Source organism: Hakea prostrata, chromosome 3 (genome assembly GCF_041222555.1).
Source record: "Hakea prostrata isolate BN-2017 chromosome 3, UWA_Hpros_2, whole genome shotgun sequence".
In the NCBI taxonomy this organism is placed as follows: Eukaryota; Viridiplantae; Streptophyta; class Magnoliopsida; order Proteales; family Proteaceae; genus Hakea; species Hakea prostrata.
This window is the reverse complement of record NC_142602.1, coordinates 65,996,358-66,022,164: the sequence shown is the minus strand read 5'-3', so window position 1 is coordinate 66,022,164 and position 25,807 is coordinate 65,996,358. Positions and strand designations below refer to the sequence as shown.

Sequence of the window (25,807 nt, the reverse complement as noted above, 5' to 3'; positions counted from 1 at the left end):
ACCAATGTCTCTTGAAAGAAGAGTACATGCTCTTATAATAGTAGTATGATAGTATGATATGTATATATGTATTTTTTAAAACATCAACTTTTATATTTGGCATATTACATAAGCCGGTTCGTAAGGGACGAAAACCTCATTTAATTATAATTTTTCGGTACAAAGGCGCTCGATCAATTATAATTTAGAAAAGAACAAAACATAATTTCACGTGTGAGATGACACGTCACGTAAAGTAATTTCCGCCACATCCTCACTGGTTGGATTGCGTCTGCGGCTCTGCGGGGTTACCCATTTTTCAGTTTTCCAGTCTTGCTCCTCCTTGCTCTCTCACACACACTCCTCTCTCTCTCACTTTCTCTGCTTCCATGGCTTTAGCAATCGCGAATTTATTTTCGTTGCATCATTCCATCTCTGTAATATCTGCGTCATCATCATCAAAAGGTATTTAAATAGTTGATTTGCTTTGAATCTCTCTCTCAAAGACTCAAACCATTGCTCGATTTAAGAAGTGTTTGTTAACAGTGAGTTTTGTGACTCAGAGGCGAAGTCAAGCTCAAGCTCAAACTCAAACTCAATAAAGCTGAGGGAAGATTGGAGGAAGCGTTCGAAACCTATTCCTCCTGGGGGCACTTATCCTGCTAAAGACCACTGCAGGTTTTTATTTTGTGCCCCTTGCTCGTTCCAATTGCAATAATCGTGTTTTCTTGGTTTTATAGGTTGAGAAACTAGCTTTTTCTAGTTTAATTTGGAATTAGGTTTTACGAACTATTCATTTTTGGCAGTCAATGTGGTTTGTGCGACACCTATTACATTGCTCATGTGAAGAACGCGTGTGCTTTCTTAGGAGATGGAATGTCTAGGATTGAAGTAAGAAGCTCTTATTCTCTCAATCATATTATGCTATTTTGGCCTAATTTGTTTTTTAGTTATAGTTTTTCAAATTTATATGCTCCATTTAGTGGAACCAGCTTGATCTTTCCTAAACCAAAGCAGCCCATACAACAAAAACAAGAATCCTTGTCCCAATTAAATGGGGTCGGCTACATGAACAATTTGGATTATATCATTTATCTGTATAGGACATTTACATGCCTCTGTTGAACGTGGCCGTGTTACCTCAAACGACTTTTATGTAGCTCATAACTTATCGGAGCTACTCCATATTAACTCTAATATGATCATTCCTTATCTTATCCTTCCTAGTTCTTCCACTCATCTATCTTAGCATCTTCATTTTTGCTACACTGACTTTATCTATATGATTCATTTTAATAGCCCAACACTCTGCATTATGCATCATAGCAGGTCAAACGACAGTCCTCTAGAATTGTCTTTTAACCTTTGAAGGAATACGTCGATCATACAAGATCCCCAGATGCACCTCTCCACTTCATCCATCTTATTTTAATTCTTTGGAAAACTTCATCTTCTATATTACCTTTTTTATTTATGATTGAACCAAGGTAAAAAAAACAATCACTCTGAGGAATCTCCTTATCATCAAGTTTCACCACCTCATCGTCTACCCAATCATGACCAAAATTATTCACTAGATATTTTGTTTTCTCTCTATTTAGTTTAAAGCCTTTTGATTCCAAAACTACACTCTATGATTTTAACTTGGAGTTAATCCCAACTTGAGTTTCATCTGTCAACACAATATCTTCAGCAAAAAGCACACACTAAGGAACCTTGTCTTGGATGTCTTCAATTAATTCATCAATTATAAGTGTAAATAAATATGGGCTTAAAGCTGATCCTTGATGTAGCCCAATTGTAATTGGGAATTCATTATTTTGCCCCCCACTATTTTTACACTTGTCACTGAATCATCATACATATCCGTAACTATGTCCATATATTTATTTGCAACACTTATTTTCCCTAGTACTTGCCAAATTAATACTCTAAGAACTCTCTCATAAGCTATTTCTAGGTCCATAAATACCATATAAAGGTCTTTCCTTCATTCTCTATACTTTTCCATGAGTCTTCTAATTAGGTAAATAGCCTCTCTTGTAGATCTTCCCGGCATAAACCCAAATTGGTTCTCCCCTAATTGCGGTTAAGTGTCTCAAAGGGGTCTCAATTACTCTCTCCCTTAATTTCATAGTATGACCTATACTTAACATAATTAGCATTCGAAACCACTTTAGCAGCAAAATTGCACATGTTAAGAAAATAATCGAATACACAGCAGATATCAAGCACACACCACAAGGGACATGAATCACATGATATTTACTTGGTTTGGAGTTTGGACTTACGTCCTACATCCAAGGATGAGTACGGAGGACTTGAGGCACCATGCACTAACCAAGTCAATGAAAAGTGGTTATAAGAATATCCACTCTGCACTCTCACTCTCTCAAGAACAACAATACACTTAGATCAACACAAAACACGAAACACCCTGTATTGGAAAGATCTCACTTAGCATGAAAGGAACCTGTAGATCCATGCTTCATCCACGCTAAAATCGAAAGGAAAAACACCATTGAACAAGAGAGCAGCAAGGGTCGAAGAACCCTAGAACCAGAGCACTCACAGAGAAGAAGCTGCAACCCAGAAAAAACCAGAAAAATGGAATGAATCGTCTAACCCTAAACCTAAACATTACCTATTTATACAAACCACTGAAATGACAGAAATGACCTTACAGCAATTACATAAGACTTATAAGTACAACCTCTGTATAATTAGACCATCTAATTCCAACAAGACATTGTGTCAAATACATTATTTGACATCTAAAATCTTGTGATTTTTTTGTTTTCAAGATTCTTCTTTTGCAATTACTTTTATTTCTCATTAGAAGAATCAGAAGTTGCCTGAAAAAAAAAGAAGTTCATGAGCTTCCAAGCTACGTGTTTGAGTCAGTTTAAAGAATTGGCATTATTCTGTTCCACCTGACTTCTGTGGTAAACAATTTTTTCTATTTGATAACAATTGCTGAACTGTTTGGTGGATACTCGAGCCTGTTCTTGGACTATTTATTGTCTCCTTTTTTCTTATTAGTCTTGTTCGCCCTCTGAATCTATTATAAGCTTTCTTGGTATCAGGGTTTGGAACCTATAGTTCATGGCAGAGGGAGGAAAGTGGACTCCCTAGATGAGACATATTTTGGGGTCCATGAAGATTTGTTGTATGCTCGTAAGATAAAGCCTGTAGAAGGTAAACATTCAAGTAATTGCATTTATTTATATGTTATTTTGTAGGTCTGAAATTACAATTTTCCATCTTTGAAGTTTTTTTAATTAATTTTTAATTTTTAATTTTTCTTCCAAAGATGAATGTTAATCTAGTGATGCAGGTTGACAGTTCAGGCACTTTTGAGTTCTTAAGGTGATTGGGGGGGGCATATCTTTTTCTTTTGGAATTTAGTTTTAAAGATATTGTTAGTGTTCTGCCTTTGATGTGTACAATACTTGAAATTGTATGCTCCCACTGAAAGTGTTTGCAGAAACAAGTAGAAAATTAAAACAAACACAAAATACAAAAGACAAGAAGCCAGCGTGGTTCAGCAATATTGGCTACATACCTGGTGTGGTTCAATATTCCACTAAGCTCAAGAGAAGAAAAATAGTACACCCCTTTTGATTTGATACTCAAACCCATCCTTGTCACACACTCTCCCTTTCCTTTTATCGCTCAGTTACCTACTCTTCTCACTTTCTTCTTCTTGTTTTCCACTCACTTTCTATGATAAACACCTCTTTTCCTTTTATCTCACATCTCATTTTCTCCAATTGCTTGTCGGACAAGAATTAACTTTCACTTTCCTTAGATAAATTCCACTCACACTTCTTCTGAAGTGATTCTTGGAAGTCTCTATCTTACTTAATGTCTTTACCACTTCCCTTGGAAGACTCAACCTTCCTTTCCACTATCTTGGAAGACCTAACCTGCTTTACTAGCCCATTTAGACCATTGAACCAAACCTTCAATTATTCTAGATATAAGACAACTAAACCTTTAGTGCCAATTGCCTCTTTTAAGGAATAAACCAAAGCAAATCCGATATAGAAAAATAAACACAAGATCAAGAGTAACCACAAGATTTATAGTGGTTTGACTCACTTGAATCTACGTCCATCCTCTCTAACCTTGGAGTGATTTTCACTAGTGATTCCCTTTTAGTACAATAGGTGGGGAAAAACACCTTTATCATCTTGTTAAGAACAAAAGAACCTTTACAAACCTGATTCTGGAGAAGAGGATCCAATCTCTTGAGGATGAGAGTGTCCTTCTAACTTTCTCTTATGTCTAGTTAGAGGCTTGTACAATCAACAATTACAAAGGAAAAGAGTGATAGAAATGTTAGCTTTGGAAGAGGTGACACAGTGCCCTTTGAGTGATTGCACAATGATATGAATGATGAATAATGCTCGAGTAGCCTCCTCAAATGGCTTCTTCCTCTTGATGATGCTTGAGGAAGAATGCTTTGAGTTCTTCACACCAAGCTCTTAAATTAAAAGCAATTGAACTCAATGGAATTTGGACTTCAAGGGAGACAGCTTGATAGGGACAAGCGAGAATGAGAGGCTAATTAATGTCATCTTAATTATGATTTAAAGTGTCATTACTCATTAAAACCTCTATCTATAGCCAAAAAGTGTGATTTATTTGAATCCCAACGGATAGAAAGTGGAACATAGTTTTGGCCTGATGGTTGACTGTACAGGGTGTTGGTCAACCTACACAACTAGATTTTGGAGGCTTATTTGGCCAGACAGTTGCTTGATGGTGGACTTGTAGAGTGACTGTCAGGTTGACGGTCAATCTTCAGGTCTGATGGTCGCAGCTGTCAGGTTCCTGACTTTGATGGTTGATCCAGCCAAAATGCCAGATGGTCGTCCTGCACTTCAGCTGTCACTTATTGGGTAAATTAAAACATTCAACAAAACAGTCAACTATTCTAATGTCTGACCCAATACTAGCTCCTGCATGTATGCTTAAAACATAAAAATATAGAAGTGCATTTTCATGCAATTACAACATGTCATGTGTCCTATCATGTAAGCAAATTCTGTTCATTGTAGTATTGCACTCTCTCAGGGTATTTTCGTCCATAAATTTTAAGTCCATTTGAAACTTCTCTTCATTTGTGCACAAGTAGTTTGTTAGTACATTATTATGTGTTTGTGATCATCAAAACTAGTGGAGGGTAAAGGGGTCATTTCCCAACAGGATATTGTATTTCAGTAGAGATGCAAAAGTACTTCTCTTTGCAGGCTTCTGCTGGATCCAACCTCCATTATGTTCCTTCTCTTGCTTTTTAGAGAGTATCTATGGCTGATTTAAAGGAAATTTACCAATGTAGTAGCTCCCTTTTTGTATATGATATATATCCCCTTCTAACAGGGTTAGAGAAATGTGCAATGATGGACTGCTCAAAGTTTTCTTCGCCAAATTTTTTTTAAGGTTTCTTTGGATAAGATTGGACTTTGATCCTAAATTGGTTGTTTATTGTGTTAAATGGTAATTGAATTGTAGGAGCCCAATGGACAGGAATTGTTACAACCATAGCAATAGAGATGTTGAAAGCTAACATGGTTGAAGCTGTCATTTGCGTACAGAGGTAGTAAAATTAGAAATTAATGATTTGAAGATTCTTTTTTCCCATAATCTGCAAATGAGTGAATTCTGATGCCAATTCTTTCTGTAACCGTCTGTAGTGATCCGGAGGACCGGTTTAGTCCGAGGCCAGTTTTGGCCAGGTATATTTTGAGAAATTAATATTCCAATGGCACTGTATTCTAAATTCTAGAGGAGTCCTTAGTTTTAAAAATATAAGCTAATTTATCTTCCCTTTAATAGGACACCAGAAGAAGTTCTGGCAGCGAAAGGTGTTAAACCAACATTGTCTCCTAATCTGAATACACTTGCCCTAGTTGAGGTGCGTCGTCACTTTTCTTACTATTTAGGATTATTTTCATTGTTCTCTTTTATATCTATGTGATGCCATTATTCTCTTTCAAGAATATGAATGGCAGCTTCAGCATTTCAGAAAGAATCAGATCTTCTTCTTTCTTCTGGCAGGCAGCTGGTGTGAAGCGTCTTCTTTTTTGTGGTGTGGGTTGCCAAGTACAAGGTATGCTTCACGTTTTCAAAATTTACTTTTGTGGGTTGGTTTTTACTCTGTTTTGACTTGCACTATTGTAATGCAGAGTGATTTCTTAAACTGCAGCACTAAGATCTGTGGAGAAATACTTGAACTTGGAAAAGCTCTATGTCCTTGGAACAAATTGTGGTAATTAGGAAGTTTTAGTCAATCTATTGTTGTTTTAGTTTCATACTTTGTCACTTCTAGTATTTAGGCAAAGGAGCTGAAACATCAGAAGTAAGGAATTCTCCGTGTTATCTCTCCATTAAATGTTTGCGTCTTTTTTTTTTTTTTTTTATATCTAATTAATAATATTATCTGGAATGTAACTGACATTTATTTTGTCATAGTGGATAATGGTACTCGAGATGGGCTAGATAAGTTTCTGAAAGCTGCAAGCAGTGATCCAGAAACAGTTCTGCATTATGAGTTTATGCAAGATTACAAGGTATTGTTATAATTTGATCATTTGAGAAATGAGAGAATGATATGTTCTGTAATGCCTTAGAAATATACAATTGTTTCCTCATTTCAGTTGCTTCTCTAAAAATACATGCGAACACATTTTGAAATTTTGGTCAATTACTACATGGGCATGTGAGAATGGTTTATCTAGATTGCAATTTCTGTCTCAAAGCCATGGAGGGGTTAAGCCTTACATACTGGGAACTAGGGTTTGGCACACCAAATCCCAATGATCCAATTTTCATGTACAATCCTAAAAGCCATTCCTTGCCTATGAAAGGGAAAACTCAGTTTCTATTGGCACATGCTGACAGCAACAACAGCATAATTTATCCCAACTAAATGGGGTTGGCTACATGGACCCTTGCCTTTCAGTTAGCTCTGTTTGAGGCCATACTAGATACAAGGCCTAAGCCATCTCATATCCTTTTTCTCGACTTCTCCTATGGTAATTTAGGTCTAACCCTTAAGCCTTAGCTCTTCTAGTTCCTTTGATTAGGATTAACTCACTTCTCCGTATAGGGGCATTTAAAGGCCTACATTGAACGTGGTTGTGCCACCTCAATTGACTTTCTCGTAGCTTACCATTCATAGGAGTTATTTACACTTGCTGAATAAATCTACATCTAGAATGACTGGATTTTCTGTGGCAAATAGGAAGTATAGTGGATGTGGTTAGGTGAGAGGCAAGTTCTTGAGATTTATTGGTGGGTGTGTTCAATAAAAGTTCTATTTGCTTATGTAGTGATTCTTCCCTTGGCAAGCTTCTATTGTTTTCTCAAAGTTTTGAGCTAGGAGGGGCTCGCACCCAGGCCGGCCACCGCCCGCACAAAGAGATTGGCCTTAGGGGTGCAAGTTTGGCCGTGGTGGCTATGACCTCCCCTGAGCCCGAATAGGGCTTGGGCTTAAGATTTTGGCCCTGAGGGCGGGTCAGGGCTAAAATATTCTGGCCTTGACTAGGGCCAAGGGTGGGCCTGAGATTACTCTTTGGCCTGCCAAGCCTATCCTGACCCGTCCTTGATTTTGTCCCTAATCCTAGTCCTGATTCTGGCCTGATTTTGGCCTTGATCTTAACCCTAATTTTGGCCCTAATATTGATGTTAATTTTGTCCTTAATCTTGACCCAGATCCTATCCTTGATATTTACCTTGATCTTCATATTAACCTTGATAATAGCCTTGATTTTGACCTTGAGTCATTTTGATCATATGAAACTATGAGTTCACTTTTTATATTATTTTTAGGGTAATTTTTATGTAGACCCCTTGAGATTCGACCTAAGTCATTTTTAGTTCTCAAAAATATTGACATCTTTCATTTGCCTCCAATGTGGTATCTCAAAAAAACTTATCAAGGACAAATAGTTATGTTTGTAACTAAAATATTATTTATTTTTTTACTATTACCTTTGATTTACTTGTTAACCAGGTTTCGAATAGGGATTTTTTTTTTTTGAATAGGGATATTAACTTAATCGAACAATGAAAACATACTTTGTCAAAGATAGACCCAATTTGGGTCAATTAAGGCCAGGGATAGGGCCAATCGGGGAATGGGCTAGCTGGCCAATCGGGGCTACAGGGATCCTGGCCTTGAATTAGGGTCAAGGCTGAAATGGACTTAGATTAGAATATATAGGGCTGAGCTTAGGATTGTAAAAGGCCCCCTGTTGCAGCCCTAATTGGCCTTATTTGTGAAATAGTAGAATGGACAAATTCAAGGCATGGGAATGGGCTTAGCTTGGCCCTGTACGGCTTAAGGTCAGGTACAATAATCCTTGGCCTTGAATTAGGGTCAACGCTGGAATGGACTTATATTTGAATATATAGGGCTGAGCTTAGGATTGTAAAAGAAAATGTTGCAGCCCTAATTGGCCTTATTTGTGAAATAGTAGATTTAATCTACAAGTAGTTCTAAGGCAATGTGGTTGCTTCTTAGGCTCACTTCTTTGTATTTGGTTGAATCGGAAGAGAAAATGAACGGAACCCAACGAATATGAATGCGAACGGAGGATTTGGTATCCATTACAGGTCTAAATGTGGTTGCATCTTAGGCTCACTTCTTTGTATTTGGTTGAATCCTTGTGTGTGACACATATTGATGCCCACCCATGACCCCCACGGACAATAATAATTGGGGAAACTTCCTTTTTGTACTCGCTAGGTTGAACATTCAACGTCCTTGGTCTGATACCATATCAGCTATTGTTTAACTGTTAGGGAATGACAGTTTAAAGATATATATCAACATGATAAACTTATTTTAATATTCAAATTGTTAAAAAATTGGTCTTTTGGTTTTGCATCCTAGATTATTAGTATGCATTAAACCTTGAAATTGCCTATTCTACACCTTGTTTGAGTACTATGAGTCTATGAGGCATACTTGCAAAGTTGCAATACATATGTAAAGACACATAATTTTTACTTAAGAAATAGTTAAAGATTTATAGCTTTTACTAAAAGAACCAAGATAGGGTAAAAGTGTTCACAATGCGTATTATGTAAGCATCCAACCCAACACAAGTCATAGACACCTTATACCTAGTCCAACAGTACAATACTATGAGTATTTAACTGCCTACTAAGGAGGTCGTGGTCCTCAAATATTCGAATTTTTTTTGAGATTCTTGAAATTTTCAAAAATTTGGTCAAGGTATTTGAAACTATGAATTTTTTGTGTCACGCTAGCAGCAATCAAATGCCCATGCTAATGTGTAACAGCTATCTATCCCAAGCTATATATTCCGTGCTCAGGTGCATGCTAACGTTTGCGGAAGGAGATGAAATCGCTCTTGTATGTCATCTTGTCTTGAAATGGTCAAGATTCTTGGGTTTCCAAGATCTTGAATTTTTGAACTATGCCAACCACAATGGGTCATTTTCTATGATCTATTTAGGAGATGTTCATCAGGATGCCTTATTATTTAGGAGATGTCATCCAAAATTTTGATTCAAGATACCTAAATTGTTCATGCTCTGTACAGGTACATCTAAAGCATTTGGATGGTCATATTGAAGAGGTAAATCTGATCCTTATACTGTTTTCCTTTTCTTTCCTCTTAATAATGATGACTTTGTTGTTTCCCTAGTTTAACTTTTTTACTAAAGCAGGTTCCTTATTTCTGCCTACCGGCAAATGATCTAGTTGATGTTATTGCACCATCCTGCTACAGGTAATCTCATGTTCTTTGTTCAGTTGAATTTGATACTTCTTAGTAGATCTAACTTCAATTAATGCCTTTATGGCAATACTTCAGTCACTTTTGAAGAGATAGACTGTGTATATACCTAATCCTGTATATTTGGGGTTGGGAAGGTGAATCATGTGTTCATGAAAATAACTAAGAAGGGCTAGACAGAAGAGCATAAATAGCGACTGTTCATATCCCAATGCTTGTTCTATACAGGGGCTGGGAAGGAAGAACTTTTAACCGCATGAATTTTTTGATTGTCTGAATAATTATTTTAATATCCGTATATACACACATGCGCACACTGACACACACCTACGAGGTTAATTCTCATATTAAATCCTTGGTCTAACTTTTCAATGCTTGTCATGTCCGACAGCTGCTTTGACTACACAAATGCGTTATCGGTGAGTTTGTTTTTCATTTGATCATACAAGTGTACCAACTTTGTAAGTTTTACTTGTATTTGTTTATTTATCCTATTGAATTCCTGCACTAAAAGTGCAAATAGTTTTTGCTGGTGAAAAGAAAAATAATGGAAATATTTCTTGTACCGCACTAGAAAAACTGGTTAAACGTAAGCATCAAGCAAATAGATATACGCACTTTTGTTTCATGTCAAATTCTCAAAGTTAAAGGTGAGGTGCTTAAATGAATAAAAAGAGGCGTTTAATCTTTGTTTTGCTTCATAAGTTGTTTGAGCTTTAGTATATCTAAATTTAGTGTCTTGCAATGAGCTGTGGATGGTCAGTATGTTGGACATATTAAACTGATTTTCTTTTTCACCATTTCTGAAAGAAAAGAGTTTCGACCCTTATGAACATGATGTTTACTTTTTACATTAAAAATGGAAAATATTTCTACTCCATTTTCTTACCTATGCTTCCAACTTGTCATTGGAAAACCACAGGATTTAGTGGTAGGGTACATGGGTGTTCCAAAATATACTGGAGTAAGCATGACACAGCATCCACAGTATATTACCGTCAGGTACAATCTTCAACAGATTATGGGAAACACTGCTGTTTTTCTCAGATTTTTTGACTAATTATTGCTGCAACCGTTTTAATCAAATTACAGTAGTGGCATTTTGGTCTATCATATTCAAGGCAATATTTTGAAGTGTTAACATTGATGGTACCCTTTCTAATGTGAATCATATTTTTTGTAAAGTTAAGATTAATTTGACTCTCCAAATTGCAGGAATGAACGCGGAAGAGAAATGCTTAGTCTGGTGAAGAATCTTTTGGAGATTAGCCCAACTGTCAGCAGTGTATGATAACTTGTATCATGTTGAATGATATACTGCTAAACTATTTTAACTGATAGCAAGATAAGTGATTGTAAGGTGAATGTCTGATCAAAATAAAGTGTGTAATTGCAGGGAAATCGTCGTCCATTTGTGACGGAAACTGTTAAAGCTGATGATAATGCAAAATTAGGTAAATGATCTGCGTTGAATCTTAAACTGTGGCTTATGTAAGGTATTTTATGAGAATCAGGGAGGTTTGGAGATGTCACTGATTGCCTTTGATTCTCATTAATCTCTAAGTCATGTAGTGGGTGACTGGGTGGTAATTGGTATTTGCATTAATAGCTTAGTCAACCTTACTAATTTTCGATCAATGAGCCAGCTTTTTATTTTTCCTGGAACAGCAATCAACAAACCCATTCCTTGACTGTTGGCTAAATGTGCCATATGGCACTTGGTGGGAACTCATATGTAGTGAACACATTTCTGCAGTTAGTTTCTGCCCACATGCCTTGTCTGGTTTTGTGGAAGGAAGGTTAATAACAGGTCAAAAGTGTTTGTACATTTGAAACCAGTTTAATGCAATCTGAAAATCCAGATTTTGGATCTTGGAAGCAAGCAGGTGCAATGATCAAATCCAAACCAGATCTAAATAAATGAAGTAACTGCATTGTTATGGGCAGAAATCAGATTGTGGAAGAGGAAGAAGATGAGATTAGATTGATCTTCTTGGAAGGATGAAAACAGAAGGATAGTGCCAGGTTTCAATTTTGGGCCAGGCTTGAAACTGAAATATTTCGACTGAAACCTCTTCACCTTTTTCTTGTGCAAGTTTCTTTTATGAACTTAGTGGGCCAAATGGCCAAATTAGGTCCTGAAATTTCTAGGAAATCCTATTTCGTCCCCCAAACATAGTGGAACCTTTAGATTTTAAAATATCACACCCAAGATTTTAATTAGATTTTGGACCCTATGTATGATGCTATAAACTTTCCCTGTGCAAGTTTCTTTTATGAACTTAGTGGGCCAAATGGCCAAATTAGGTCCTGAAATTTCTAGGAAATCCTATTTCGGCCCCCAAACATAGTGGAACCTTTAGATTTTAAAATATCACACCCAAGATTTTAATTAGATTTTGGACCCTATGTATGATGCTATAAACTTTCCCTGTGGCCTGTTCACTTACTATTAAGTACTAGAATATGTTTAATTAAAGTAAAAGAACTGAAATATGCATTAGGAAGGCATCAAATTATAAAGCATTTCATAGATCATGAATTATACATGGTTTGTCATAAAGAGTCAACATATACTGGTGTCAACAATACAAGAAACAAGTCACCCCTCATGTCCATCCTGAAGTCCTAAACTCCTACTAGTACATCAAGTTTTGTGCAGGATCAGAACTGCTAGAATGTTTCTGTTTCTGCCAAAACAAGTTATCTTCTGACTTTAGTGCATAAGCTTGCCATGTCATAGCAAGGGTGAAAAAATGTTAAAGTTCTCCATAACAATGTTTGAATGTGTTAGGATCGGATATGAAAATTAGTGAGATTTAATTGCTGGAATAATAAGGATGAACACTTCGATAAGAAAATAAAGAGATAATCTGGTTATGATAGTGCCAGACTTCCTAACCAGACTGGACTCTGGGATTAAATTCCAGCAACTAATTAGGGCTGAAAATGCCCAAAATACCCCTCCTAGAGGGTTCAGCAGCCTAGGGAGGCTTCTTAGGGGCATCTTGTGAGCCCCACTTAGGGTTTTGGCCAGGGGGTAAAATCATGGTCACATCACCATGACTGCTTTGGTTTGGTACCATATAATGCCAATCACATATCCACTGCTTAACGACACCAAAACTCCTAATAAAACTCATATTCTTAAGTCATCACTTATTATTTTTTTTTCGTGGGGGGGGGGGGGAGGATAGGGAGGGGTTGCTGTACGATGTGTATGGAGACATTGAAAAGAGCTAATTTGACTCATAAAGGATTTGTAATCACACTCACCCACACCCAATAAACTAAATAAACTCAATACAGAAATCTATCTAGCTCTGAAGTATTCTAATTTAACTTAAACACTCTAGTTAACTATTAATCATGTATTCATGTGTAATAACTTTATCCCCACCTTATGGATTTTTAAATAAAACCATTCTGGAAACCTTAAAAAAAGAAAAGGAAGACCAACCTCTGATATAACTACTACCCAAAGGGTAAATTTCATCCTGGACTTCCAATAAGCTCCTTGTGAACTTCACAAACTTGCACATAGGTATTCACACAGGATTAATGTCTACATGGATGGATGGCTGAAAATTCAGGGAAAAACTCAACACATGGAAGGGCAGGTAATTGGGTTGGTATTTAAAACTTGAAACCTGTTAGATCCAAAATATATTATTTAATCATGCAGATTTAGTAAATCAGCCTTGTGGTAGCAGAAGATACCAGTAGTTGAGGAAATATTTTTGCATTAACCTCTATCAAAACTTTTCTAATAATTACTTTAGCTATCCTTTTTTATTTTTAATTTTGTACTTGAACAACATGACCCGTTGTGTGATTATGTGCCCTTACTACTTAGGTTTTTTAGGTTAACTAGTACTCCTAACCTGCTCTGTGGATCAAGTTCTCATATTTATTTCAAAAACCAACCGGTTCTAGGCTTCTAGCTAGAGCAGGTCTGGATAGTTATACTTGAATGACGAAATGAACTAGAATTCTACTGAGCTTATTTCAAATTCTAATTTGACCAAGAAGAGAAGAGCTGCCATGGAATGATAACGGCTGTAAAACAAAAATATTTGTGTTTTAGCATGGTTGTCAAAGCTTCTGCTTAGGTGCTCTTTGGCAGCCGCCTAGGTGCCTAGGCCCATTTTTGGATCAAGGAGACACCGGGTCGCGTTTTCTCCTAGGCAACGCCTTGTTGCCATGGTTTTCATTGCCTCTATCGCCTTGCCTTGCCTTGCCTTGTTGCTTTGACAACCATGTTTTTTAGGTGATACTCAGTATAGATTTCACCTCTCTCTCTCGGCTGATACTAAACTGCAAAAGTTTGACATTAGAGAGCTCATATATTTTCCCATGAATGTAATGACAGCGTGATGGAGCAACAAAATCTGCACCTACAACACATATTTCGTGTATTGTAATTATGCTTAAGAAGTGGTTCAGGGGCATCTTGTTTTAATCATATATGTGTATGCACAAAAGTGAAGGTGTGTAATTGTCATTCTTCATGAACTTAGCAATGTTCCCGCTGATCTGGTTATATCTTTTCTGTCTCAGGGAAGGGTCCATCACAGGCTGCTCCTATGTTTGTTGGGAATTTGATAGCATTCATACTTAACTTGGTAACATTTTTTTGGGTGCAATGTGGACACTTGGTGATGAAGGTGGTGGTTGCAAAGCCTTCACTCTTTGGGAATTAGTTTCTCATTAATGAAGGTGCTTATTTGTTTCAGATTGGTCCAAAGGGTCTGGAATTTGGTCGGTACTCACTAGATTACCACACAATAAGAAATTATCTGTACACAAATCGCACTTGGGGAAAACAAAGGTTAGCAATTGTATTCTACACTCAAGGCCTGAAGTGGGTTGCAGAAAGTTGCTTCTCACACTTATCTTCTTATGTTGTGATTGGTGAACACAGAGCTGACAGGCACATGCCATCATATGCAAAGAAAATTGTAGATATGTACAACCGGAATGGAGAAGTTGATGAGATGCTCATGAACAAATGATATTACAAGCAGTCTGAGCTCTCCATGTCCTTATATTGCTTTCTTTTTCAGTTTTTACAAAATTTCCAGATTGTTTATCAGAGCATCTCAAGAGTTACAGCCCCGCACAGATGAGGACCTAGTGTTATAGTATCATCCAGATCAGAGTGGTGACACATTTAGAATCACATTCCTCTCCGCGTATGTTGCCTGCTCACAGGTAAGCCATCAAGTATTACCCTTGAAAGTGACTCAAGACAACCGAAGGGACCTCAAAAATGGAACCTCTGGTGGATATTGAAGGCCTTGGCTCAGTTCATGGGTTTGGGGTATCCACCTCTTTATGCATCCTGTGGTGTTTGTGTTTGCCTTCTTGTTGTCTATTTAGGGTGTCCCACTTTTTCTGGCGAAGCCTGCCCACAAATTTCAGGCCGTGGGCTGGGATTTTAAGACCAGGAATGTACTTGCCAGGCCAGGGCTGAGCCTGCTTGCTCACTGTCATTGACTGGGTATGCAAGATGTATTCAATAGAAGGATCATGGATAATGTAGCATAATTATGTCTAGTTAATATTAGTTCTCTTCTAATTTTTTGCTATAAAATAAAATAAAAATGACAAAAACATGGCCAAGCCTGGCCGGCCCTGAGCCCTATAGCATCTGGCATGGGTTCGAGATATCCTAACCTACCTCAGACCAGGCCAGGACTGAACCTTGGAAATCTCTGGGCCTGGCATGGGTTTTCAAAAGCATGGCCCAGATTATCAGATTAAATGTGTCTCATACATCTAGATTATCCAAACAAACATCATGCAACTTGTAACTCTGTTGTTATTTTAACTGAAAGTGATACCCATTTAGCTGCAGCTTCTAGTGTTCAAGTGATGTTGGAAGCTATGATTTTAACTACTTCAGAAACAGCTTCAAATCTCACCTGGAACAGAAGTCGACAAGAACAGTCAGGGGGTATCCACCAGAAAATTTTAGGAACAGCCATTCATTTCTTCATGATAGAAAGCTCTTCTCTCTCTCTCTCTTTCTCCAATGGTCACCCATATGATACCATGGAATCTATTTCCATCGAAGAGCATTGTCACTTATCTGAGTATGTTGACAAGAATCAACTTGATCTTTTAGTATAGCATTGTTAGGAGGATAAATGGACAGATTTGAGTACATATTATTAAATTGTTTTAGATTTTATTGGATCAGTTATGAAATTCCAGCACTTTCTCACATTAAAGTTTCCATTCTTCATTGCCTTTCTATTTTAATTTCCTCTCACAGTTCCCAAAGCAAAAGCAGGTTAGAGTGCAGGTACCCAGGTTGCAACTTGCAACTCTGTTGATATTTTAACTGAAAGTCATACCCACTAAGGTGTAGTTTCTAGTGCCCAAATGAAGTTGGAAGCTATGGTTTTAACAACTTCAGAAACAGCTTCACTGGTTGGTTGGAGCAGTAATCTTTACCTGCAACTCACTACTATCAACTTTATTAGAACCATTAGTGGCCATTTCTTGAAATTTCTTGCAACTTTATAGCCTTTGCTTTCCTCTCCGTTCCTATTTGCTTTTCTGATTTAGGTTCATTTGTTTCTTTTGCTCTGCTTACTGTTTGTCTTCACACCTAGCTGGTTTAAGTTGGCAGTTCTCAACTCTGTTTTTAGGACCAATCTAGCCTACTACAGGTTATGTTATAGGGAAGGGCTGCCTTTTATTTATTTATTTTATTTATTTTTAATATATATAAAATAAATTCCATTCCATATGTCCTCACTGGAAAATTCTACATGGACCAACCCTCAATAAAATGTTAGAAAAATTATATTTTTTTTCCTGTTTTTTTTCTGAACCTTATCTTATGGCTTCTGAGGGTGGGACCATTCTTGGAGAACATCTTGGGCAGGACCATTAGGGTAGTAAAAGTAAAACCCATCTTGCAAGGAAGAGAAGGAGATGGGAGTGAAACTAGTGTGGAAGACGCAAAACATAAGATTCTTTTTAGACATGATTGTGCAATTTACTTGAAAGCTCTATTCACAGTTGATAATTATAATGACTAAAAGATCTACACTTTATTTTATTTTAAAATCCAACAGACAAGAGATTTGTTTACAAAGTAAAATCCAGTACCATTTAGTCTTGATTTAATTTCACTTCCTTGGCATTTATTTCTCTTGCAACCATTTAGAGACTAGAAAATGTAGTAACAAGGAAGGGCAATGGTGGAGTAAAAAAATCTAGGATCCAACTCTGATGCAAGGTTCAGGGATTGTCTCTGGGCTGAACAGGGTTCAAATCTAGCTTTTGCTCAGCCCATTGATCTCAGACCCAATTTGAGGCTGTGTTAGACGTATCCGGATCATCACCCCGTCAGGGGAGCGTTCTGTGCTCCCCGACAGCTTTACCACCACAAATTTGGTGGGACCCACAGGTAAAAAAAAAAACAAAAAGATCCCATCATCCAACCCCTGGGTCCCCCTGTATTTATGGTGGTAAACCCATCGGGGAGCTGATCCGGACTCGTGTTAGACCAACCCATTACCTACATATTATTATATATAAAAAATTCTGTGAACAGCCCTACACTATGCATTGATAAGGGAGACTCGCTTCTGAGCATTGATAAGGTGAATAAAAGGTGGGCCTTCCTGAAATTGTAGTGAAAGAGTGCAAGGATGGTGTTATGCTCGGCAATCCCAACTCCAACCTTGCCTGGCAAGGATCTTCCCCCTTGAAAAATTTACGATGCTTTGATTATTTTAACCTCGTCCATATTATTATATATCAAAAGACTCTGTGAACGGCCAAACAACTTGCACGGTTGAGCATGGACTGAGATGGCATAATAAGAGTTGGAGCTTCTACGCGCAAGGGTAGAGGATTGCACTATTCTCACATCCTTCTACCTCCTATTTAGAAGGTGAATTTTACTTCTAAGCATTGATAAGGTAAATTAGAGGTGGGTGGGCCCTCCTGAAACTATGGTGAAAGGTGGTGGTTGTGTTCTCCTCTACAGATCCAACTTCAACTTGGCCTAGCAAGGATTCAAAAAAAAAAAAAAAAGAAAAAAAGAAAAACACAATGCTTTGATTATGTTAACCTTCTCCCTATCATTGGCAGATACAGAAACTTTAAACCATGATACTTCTCCACCAATGAAGATTGTGAGAAATCCAAGTAGGGGCCATGGATTTCATGGAGAGAGAAAGTATGGGATTCTGGTGGAGTGAGAAATGTGATCGGACCTACCCAGAACCCATAGTATATAGTATTCTGTACAAACAGATAGCATCGGCCCTAAAACTCTTGTAAGGGATTCTGAAATTATAATTTATAAAGGAGAAACAAAGAAGCTGACCATCATGCCCATCCGTTCTATTCTTGGTCTCTGTGAAGAATAAACGTGATGTTAGAGTGGTGATGAAAGCCTCTGCTGCTCCAAACATGAAATCACTCGTATGATCCAAATAGAAAAAGACACCTTAACACAGTTGTACTCTTTTATGTTTCAGCCTGGAAGTAGCTTCAAATGCAGAATCTTGAAGCAAGTTGAGAACAAAGAGAAAAAAATGAAAGAAAGATCTGCATCGCCACGTATGAGTTTCTGCATTCAAGCCTCTATACCTGCTTGATTCAACACATGGGTTTTCATATGATTTGTTTTCTCTTTTCTACATGACTGGATTTGGCTTTTAATTCTTGTTGCCATTCCCTGTTTCCTTATTTTCTACTATTAATTTGACTGATGAATGATTAGATTAGATAAAGAAATGGAAAAAAAGGAGGAAGGTGGGTGGGTGGGGAAGGAAGATTTTAGAAACTTAGGCTTCTAGAGTTCTCAATTTGAAGCAGCGTGGAAGGCAATGAGTGAAGCTGCTTCTCAGCTTCTTCACTGAAAATTAGAATGAAAAAGTACTTTGAATTCAAAGGTTAACTTTTGTTGGAGGGAGAGGAATTTGGGTCTACAAGAAGCTTTGGGAAAGAGAAATAGATATGTTATTCCATACAATATTAAATTTATGAGTCACTTGAAACTTAAGAATGAAATCTTTATAGATATACTGATGATCCTATACAAATAGTCACCATTATGAAAGTATAACATATGGCATTCATGCAACTGTTGTTAGTGTTCAAAACCATTATTCTCATAGGAGGTGGGCTATGCTTAGTGTCTTAAAAATGGCTATATTAAACTGCTTAAATCTTAATTAAGCATTTTGCTGTCATTCTGCAATTGGTCATGATCATACACACTGAAGGTATAGTCTTGAATTCCCACAAAAAAGGGGGAGTATAAGTTAACAGACTACAATGTTAGTGATCAGTGATTTAATAACTAAAAAGTTGTGATTCGTTTAATTAATCTTTTCATTAAAGCTTGATTCACATCATTCTGTTCGATAAAAAAGGAATTTGGGCAGTCTCCATTGAACTTCGAAGATGAATCTGTTCCCATGCAATTAGTCAGAAATTCTTTGATGGTATCAAGCTGGAACAACCTGTTCATACCCAGGATTAGTATTTAACTCTACTTAGTGTTGAATAAAGCATTAACCAATACCCAGCCTTTGTACATCTCACTCCTACACAGAGATGAAATAGTTTAACTTCTGACTCTCCTTATTTTACTGTAAAAAACTGAATCAGCAGTTCATTGTATGAATATCTAATAAAAATAACCACTACAGTCAGTGAGTTCTGACTTGTTTATATACAGCATTAGTACAACTCACTCTGACTCACACAGGTAATAATTTAAAATCTTCCTTTACTTTCCTTAGTGGAAAGCCTGCTAAACTAACTGTACTTGCAGTGAGAAGTAGATTCTGAGTTCAACTGTATGACTTTGTCACTTTACAGACAAATTTTTATGGATTTCTTACAACAATTTCAGCAAAATAGAATACAGAATCCATAAAAATCTAGCTAAACCTGTTTACATGAATGTTATGGATTTCTTACTTCACAAAATAGAATACAGACAAAGCATGTAAGCATCATATATACTAATGGAGAACAGAATGTCATTTCTGATTTGGTTAAAGTCCTGTAGCCATTGAAACAAGGAAAACTAGAATAAAAATAGGGAATTGTAAGTTGATTTGAGTCTCTCACCTTAATGAGCCATAATTATGGGCAGGCCTTGGCACAATGGTCTATGGACCAAAGTTGTAGCCTGAGGGCAAGGTACCGAAACAACATATCAGCAAAAATTTGTTGGGGTTAAGGCAGCGAGCGTAGGAAAATTGCCCCCCCCCCCCCACCCCAACTCTGCTTGCATGGAAGCCTTTGAAACCAGGTTCGTCTTTATCTTAATGGGCCATAGTTGATGATACAAGTGGCCCGCCCGCCGACTTTGGGAATTCGATCCGTGGGCCATCTCTTGATTGGGATAAATGAAGGATGTGATGTTTGGTTTTTATTGAATGAATTATTCACATCAAGTGAACATGTGTGATAACTTAGGGTATAGGTCTTACTTGAGGATGAAAGAACCATGCTCTGTAATTTAACAAACAAAGAATATGAAAGACAAAATTTGAAGGGAATGAAGAAGAATTCTTTTTTCTTATTTGGCTTGATAACTGACTGAAGTATACAGAAAATTGGAAAACCAAAGAAGCCTCATCTTCCTCTATACACAAAATTCCCAATTATTTCCAAAACTTGGGCTTGTGGAGAGGGCTCACTGTGCTAACTGTTTCTTTTCCTGTGTTGCTTTTGTCCTATTGTACATTCTTTTTTCTTTTCACTTTCATTTTTTTTTTATTGTACATGATTGATCTCTGTCCGGCTACCACAATCGATAGATCGATCGGTTGCCAACCCAGAAATAAGAAAATAAAAGAATACAAAGGTGAATCTTCATGGAGTGTTGAAATGCATGATTAGAACTGTGAGAAACATCTTCTATGGCAAGCGATCTTCTTCTTTGTCTTCTTTGTTTCCTCTTTCCAGACTCCACCAATATCTTGTGCTATTCTCATAGCAATATCTTGTGCTATTCTCGTAGCATCAGAGGAGGCACCAGAGAGCCCTCTCCTTGTGAACCCAACTGCATAAAGTCCACTGTTGCCCTTCCATCCATTTGGGAATGGAGCCTTTGGAAATCCATTCTCAGAGAAAAACTCACTCTCCTGTAAAAATGAAAGATCAAGATAAGGTCAGTCATTTATCCTTCTTCATGTGTAAAAACTTTGCTCCATTTTCTCATTTGAATCCAGAAACAGGGGAAAAATTATTAAGAAGTTGAACAAGAACATCCTCTCACCTGTAGCCAAGAAGGAACATTGCTGCGGTAGCCAGTTGCGAGAACCACTGAATCGACTTCAATACTTTCACCATCAACAAACTCAACCCTGCCGTTTGAGAACCTTTTGATTTCAGGTACAACCTTGATGTCACCAGATTTGATCTTCTTCAATGTACCAATATCCAAAACAGGGGTCTTTCCTGCAGTGTTCTTGAGCAATAAAGGACCCATTTCTGGCCTTTTCAGTCCATATTTCTCAATGTTTCCCAGCACCAACCATGCTAAGATCAGTAGCAGCTTATCAACTAGCCAAAGTGGTAACCATTTCAGCATTAGAACAGCCAATTCGAACGTCGATTTCCCAAAGACTTCCCTTGGCAATACATGAACCTGAACATTGAAACAAAGAAACAGTGTTAGTTGTTAATTTAAACTCTAAACAATAACTCAAAAAATGCTGTTGTTCTACTGGTAATAAAGACTCACCGAGCTGCGAACCACCATGGATGGCTGAGCATTGTGATTGCAAAGATCAAGACTAACTTCCATCCCTGAATTGCCACAGCCAATAACTACTACTTTCTTTCCTCTGTAATCCTCACCAGACTTGTAATTGCAGACATGTACAACATCACCACCAAACTCATTCAACCCTTCAACCTCTGGTACCACACACTCTGCATTCTCACCTGTGGCCACCACAAGCCACCTGCAAATGTACTCAACCTCAGCACGGCCAGAGCTATGGCTGGTAGAGACTGTTTTGACACGCCAAAACCCACTAATCTCATCATACTTAGCAGATTGAACACACTCATTGAAATTTGGGTTGATCTCAAATTTCTTGGCATACAATTCTAGGTAGTCAATGAACTGTTTCTTGGTTGGATACTCAGGGAAGTCTTCTGGGAATGGTAGTTTAGGAAGCTGGCAGAATTGCTTAGGGAGATGAAGCTTAAGGCGATCATAGGTCCGTTTCTGCCATAGAGAAGCAATGCAGTCTGCTCTTTCAAGAACTACAAAGGGTACACCTTGTTCTTTAAGGCAGGCGCCGACGGCAAGCCCAGAAGGGCCGGCGCCGACAATGACTGGACCATTAACCCAAACAGTCCGGGGAGCAGGACTATCTTCATGATCAGCAACACAAAACATGTTTGTAAATAGTAGAGGTTGGGAAATTTGAAATTTGAAATTTGTGGGTATTGAAGGTGACAAGAGAAGAGATTGAAAAGAGAGATTTTAAGTTTGTTTGTAGTTGAGATGACAATAGAGCAGAAGCTGAAAAAGAGAAGTAAGAAGAGAGAAGAGAGAAGAGAGAAGAGCTCTGTGTTGTGAGGTAATGTGATGGTGGAAGGAGAGGGTGAAGGGGTTTAAATAAGAGTTGTTGCCATGAGACTTGCATGTGATGGGTGGAAGCTTAGATGCCTTAACCCTCTCAGCCTCTCACAAATGCTAAACCATAGGCCGCCTTGTTTTATTTTATTTTCAATTTTAATTCCATTATTACTACTACTACTAATATTATATTTCATATTAATCCCTTTTTTTTGATTAAATATTAATCCTTGTTAATCAAGCATTAAGATTAAAGTGCAAGTAGAGAAATAAATAGGACCAATCTACAAAAATAATATCAAATAAAAATCTTCTTCGTTTTCAGTAAAATCTCCCAAAAGGCTCTAGTAATTGTGATCATCTGAATAAACCCAAGATTTCAAGGGCTATTATGTGTCTTTAAAGTATTTTTTTAATGTATTTTTGTAATTATTGTGTATATACAGAATAGAAAAATAATATAAATAGATCCCCCAAAATCTTTCATTTAGGCCCCCTAGATTCCTAAGATTCTCCATTCACTACCCTGCAACCCTGGTTATAGCCCTTTTGTGTTCAAATCTATTACTACCAAATTATTTTTTCTTGGGGGACTAAAAAAAATAACCAAAAGCTTTACGCGCTTTTTTTTAATTTTTTTATTTAAATTTTTTTTTATCAAATCCGAATAGTGGTTGGCCGTTGGGCCCCAGAAACAACCGGCTGCGTAGTCAGAAAAAATAAGACATGTTTATTCCCATAATTATAATTATATTACTCGTAAGATATCTAATTATCACTGCCGTTAGATTGGCATCATGATCGTTCATTTAGTTTTGGCGGAAGGTGCATTGATGACCATGGACTTGAGATGTAGTATATAATGTGCATTTTTACTATAAATAGTAAAAGTGGGGGGAGAGGGGAGAATTTGGGATTAGAGGTTTTTGAATAGTACACGTCATCATCATCATTTGATACGCGGAAACGTATTGACATCAGAAAATTGGATCCATAAATAGTGGATTAGAATGGGGCCCACCTAGGATTATAAAATTTCAAATATCTTTGCTTGAAAATCCACATGGCAAGATATTATGTGTCCACGTGGAATAAGTAATTGGCTTGCGCCGTATTGAGCAAGACTTTTTAAGAGTGTTTGACTTGAATCATCTCTTTCATTTTCACATATTTATTTACTGACTTGATCGTAGGAGACAATTTTCTGATTATTCAAGATTGGACTTGTTCTTCTGCTTTCTTTTACAAGCAAGTTTCAATAAGATCCGTACATTCATATTTTTGATGCATTGCAATTTTCTGATCAATTAAGGTCGGACTTGTTCTTTTGCTTTCCTTTACAAGCAAGTTTCAATATGATCCATACATCTCTATTTTTGATGCATTGCAATTTTTTGATCAATTAAGGTCGGACTTGTTCTTTTGCTTTCCTTTATAGGCAAGTTTCAATATGATCCATACATCCCTATTTTTTATGCAATACAATGCAGGGTATCAAATCAAATATTGATCGTCTTTAAAGTCGATAGCTGTTGACCTAAAAATGGAATCAACATTGGACAAGTTATCATTGTTAGTTTAGGGCATGTTTGGTTAAATGAGTCTGGAGATTTCAAATCTATAGAATCATAATTCATAAAATTAATTGTTTGGTTAACACGAATCTGTGGAATGAAATATGTGATTCATCCTGAAAAATTATTTGGTCGGTGTGACTTTTATGAATGCGCAAATGTTTAGCGCTTTTATAGTAAGGGCGAGTCTCTGGATTCCACCACATACCCATTAATCTACACATTCACCTTTTTAGTGTAAAAAGATGAATATCTAAGATTTCATAAATCTCGCATTCATGAAAAAACAAAATTTTAACTGTTCTACTCCTAATTCTTATCATTTGTAGTATGATATCGACTCAATATCAACTATCTCTCCGCACTTTACTGGCCCAAGTGTCAAAACCCTAGGTAGCTTCCTATCTATTTAACAAAGCAAATTAAAGGCCATGCATCTTTGGAACTGCATAGCCTTCCCTTTTTAATTATTTAGTGCAGTACCAACTCACCCAAGAAGCTGTTCTCTCACTGGTTAAAATGTTAAACAAAGCCAATCCCTAAACACTGTATATATAGGGTTATAGTCGTTAGCTAGCTAGGGTTACCCCAATCACTTGTAGGACTCCTGATTAACCCTACATTAAAGAATGTGATGGCCATTTTGTGAGAGCTTGAAGATACTAAAGTACCCTAATTAAAGTACTGCATGCTGATGAAGTAACCTAGATATTTAAAATTTAAAGATGTCACTAGTGTTAACTTGAGTTGCTCCTTGCATTAGCTAATGGTTACCCAATCACTCATAGAACCAGCTCAACCAAGCCATTTTATAAGAACAAGAAGAAGGTTGAGAACCCTAAAGTACTGTATATAGTAATAATAATATCTTAATTCCACTAATGTTTTGAATGAGTTGCTCCTTCCTTGACAATGTGTTACCATGGCCAATCAGTACTAGAATGTGCTTAATCTATATTAGGGAATGTGGATAGCCATCTTGTGAGAACAAGAAGAAGCTAGGTAAAGCAGTAACTTGATATTTAAAAATTCATATGGCACTAATGTTTTAAATGAGTTGCTCCTTGATTAAGGGGGTAAAGTGGGTTTTTTATTTTTTATTTATCATTGAAAATCTAGTTGTAGTGCATTGGTATCTTGTGTAATCATAGTGACTATTGTACTTAGGGTTTAGGGTTTGGACTATATATGTGTTGTAAAGATGATAAGAAAATTAAGTTTAATGTGCATGTATGTGTTCTTATGTACATGACAAAGCTTTAGTTTTGATGAGTTGAATAATCTTAGTGAACCCCACCACCCTTGTGTTTGGAAAATGTGGACTCATGGGGCAGGAAGGAGGGAGGCATGTGAATGAAACCTTGGTTTCCTAGACTCTCTCCTTTTCATGTAAAGACTACTAGAGAGAGAGAGAGAGAGAGAGAGAGAGAGAGAGTTGGTGTGTTTATTTTAAATGACCTAACAGAGAAGCTTTGGATTGAGAAGTAGAACCACATAATATTCCACATCATGCATGACAACTTTGTAGTGGCCACCCAAAGCCAATTTAAAAGAGAAGAAACCAAATGCAAACATACAAAAGGGATATGATATATAACAAGGATATTATATAACTAGCTAGCATCCATGCATGATCTGATAGGGATTTGAGCTTTTTATCATCCCTAGCTAGCTAGTTTCCCCAGCCTGTTATTGCTATGACCCCAGCCAGCTTTGGGGGGGCCATTTCTTGGTAGCTATTTCTCTATCTTTTGCAGCTCTCTTTTTCTTTTCTTCTCTTCTTATTCAAACCAAAACCTTATTAGGGTTTTGTAGATGCATTCTCTGGTCGGCTGTTAAACTATACAAAAGTTCATTAGACTTATGATAAGATCTAATCACGCGTAAATGAA

At 37.1% G+C, this 25,807-nt stretch overlaps 2 protein-coding genes across 4 annotated transcripts; one reads left to right on the top strand and one right to left on the bottom strand.

The window, feature by feature from the left end:
- Positions 1-291: 291 nt before the first annotated feature.
- HCAR (coenzyme F420 hydrogenase family / dehydrogenase, beta subunit family) lies at positions 292-16,448 on the top strand. 3 transcript variants are annotated; one of them, XM_089150721.1, is made up of 19 exons: positions 292-444; positions 543-657; positions 786-870; positions 3,066-3,177; positions 5,515-5,584; positions 5,682-5,723; positions 5,824-5,902; positions 5,986-6,097; positions 6,194-6,256; positions 6,460-6,557; positions 9,561-9,596; positions 9,688-9,749; positions 10,147-10,174; positions 10,678-10,757; positions 10,971-11,040; positions 11,152-11,209; positions 14,316-14,380; positions 14,492-14,586; positions 14,680-16,448. In XM_089150721.1, the coding sequence occupies exons 1-19, from the start codon at positions 369-371 to the stop codon at positions 14,768-14,770; spliced, it is 1,437 nt and encodes a 478-aa protein (XP_089006847.1). In that variant the 5' UTR covers positions 292-368; the 3' UTR covers positions 14,771-16,448. The 3 variants fall into 3 exon arrangements, with proteins under 3 accessions (XP_089006847.1, XP_089006846.1, XP_089006848.1); XM_089150720.1 differs by having other exon boundaries at positions 5,500-5,584; positions 14,680-16,444; XM_089150722.1 differs by having other exon boundaries at positions 5,500-5,584; positions 6,046-6,097; positions 14,680-16,442.
- A 3,636-nt stretch (positions 16,449-20,084) lies between these two features.
- LOC149022793 (putative indole-3-pyruvate monooxygenase YUCCA5) lies at positions 20,085-22,334 on the bottom strand. Its single transcript, XM_089147347.1, has 3 exons — positions 21,493-22,334; positions 21,025-21,396; positions 20,085-20,890 (listed from the first exon to the last, which is right to left on the bottom strand). The coding sequence occupies exons 1-3, from the start codon at positions 22,156-22,158 to the stop codon at positions 20,642-20,644; spliced, it is 1,287 nt and encodes a 428-aa protein (XP_089003473.1). The 5' UTR covers positions 22,159-22,334; the 3' UTR covers positions 20,085-20,641.
- Positions 22,335-25,807: the final 3,473 nt, after the last annotated feature.

Excerpts from the sequence above, each read along its gene's own strand:
- LOC149022793 (XM_089147347.1), bottom strand. The coding sequence starts at position 22,158 with ATGTTTTGTGTTGCTGATCATGAAGATAGTCCTGCTCCCCGGACTGTT. Across the intron at positions 21,397-21,492 it reads CCATGGTGGTTCGCAGCTCG|GTTCATGTATTGCCAAGGGA; the intron begins GTGAGTCTTTAT and ends TTCAATGTTCAG. Across the intron at positions 20,891-21,024 it reads ATGTTCCTTCTTGGCTACAG|GAGAGTGAGTTTTTCTCTGA; the intron begins GTGAGAGGATGT and ends TCATTTTTACAG.
- HCAR (XM_089150720.1), top strand. The coding sequence starts at position 369 with ATGGCTTTAGCAATCGCGAATTTATTTTCGTTGCATCATTCCATCTCT. Across the intron at positions 6,257-6,459 it reads TGTCCTTGGAACAAATTGTG|TGGATAATGGTACTCGAGAT; the intron begins GTAATTAGGAAG and ends ATTTTGTCATAG. Across the intron at positions 11,210-14,315 it reads TGATGATAATGCAAAATTAG|GGAAGGGTCCATCACAGGCT; the intron begins GTAAATGATCTG and ends TTTCTGTCTCAG.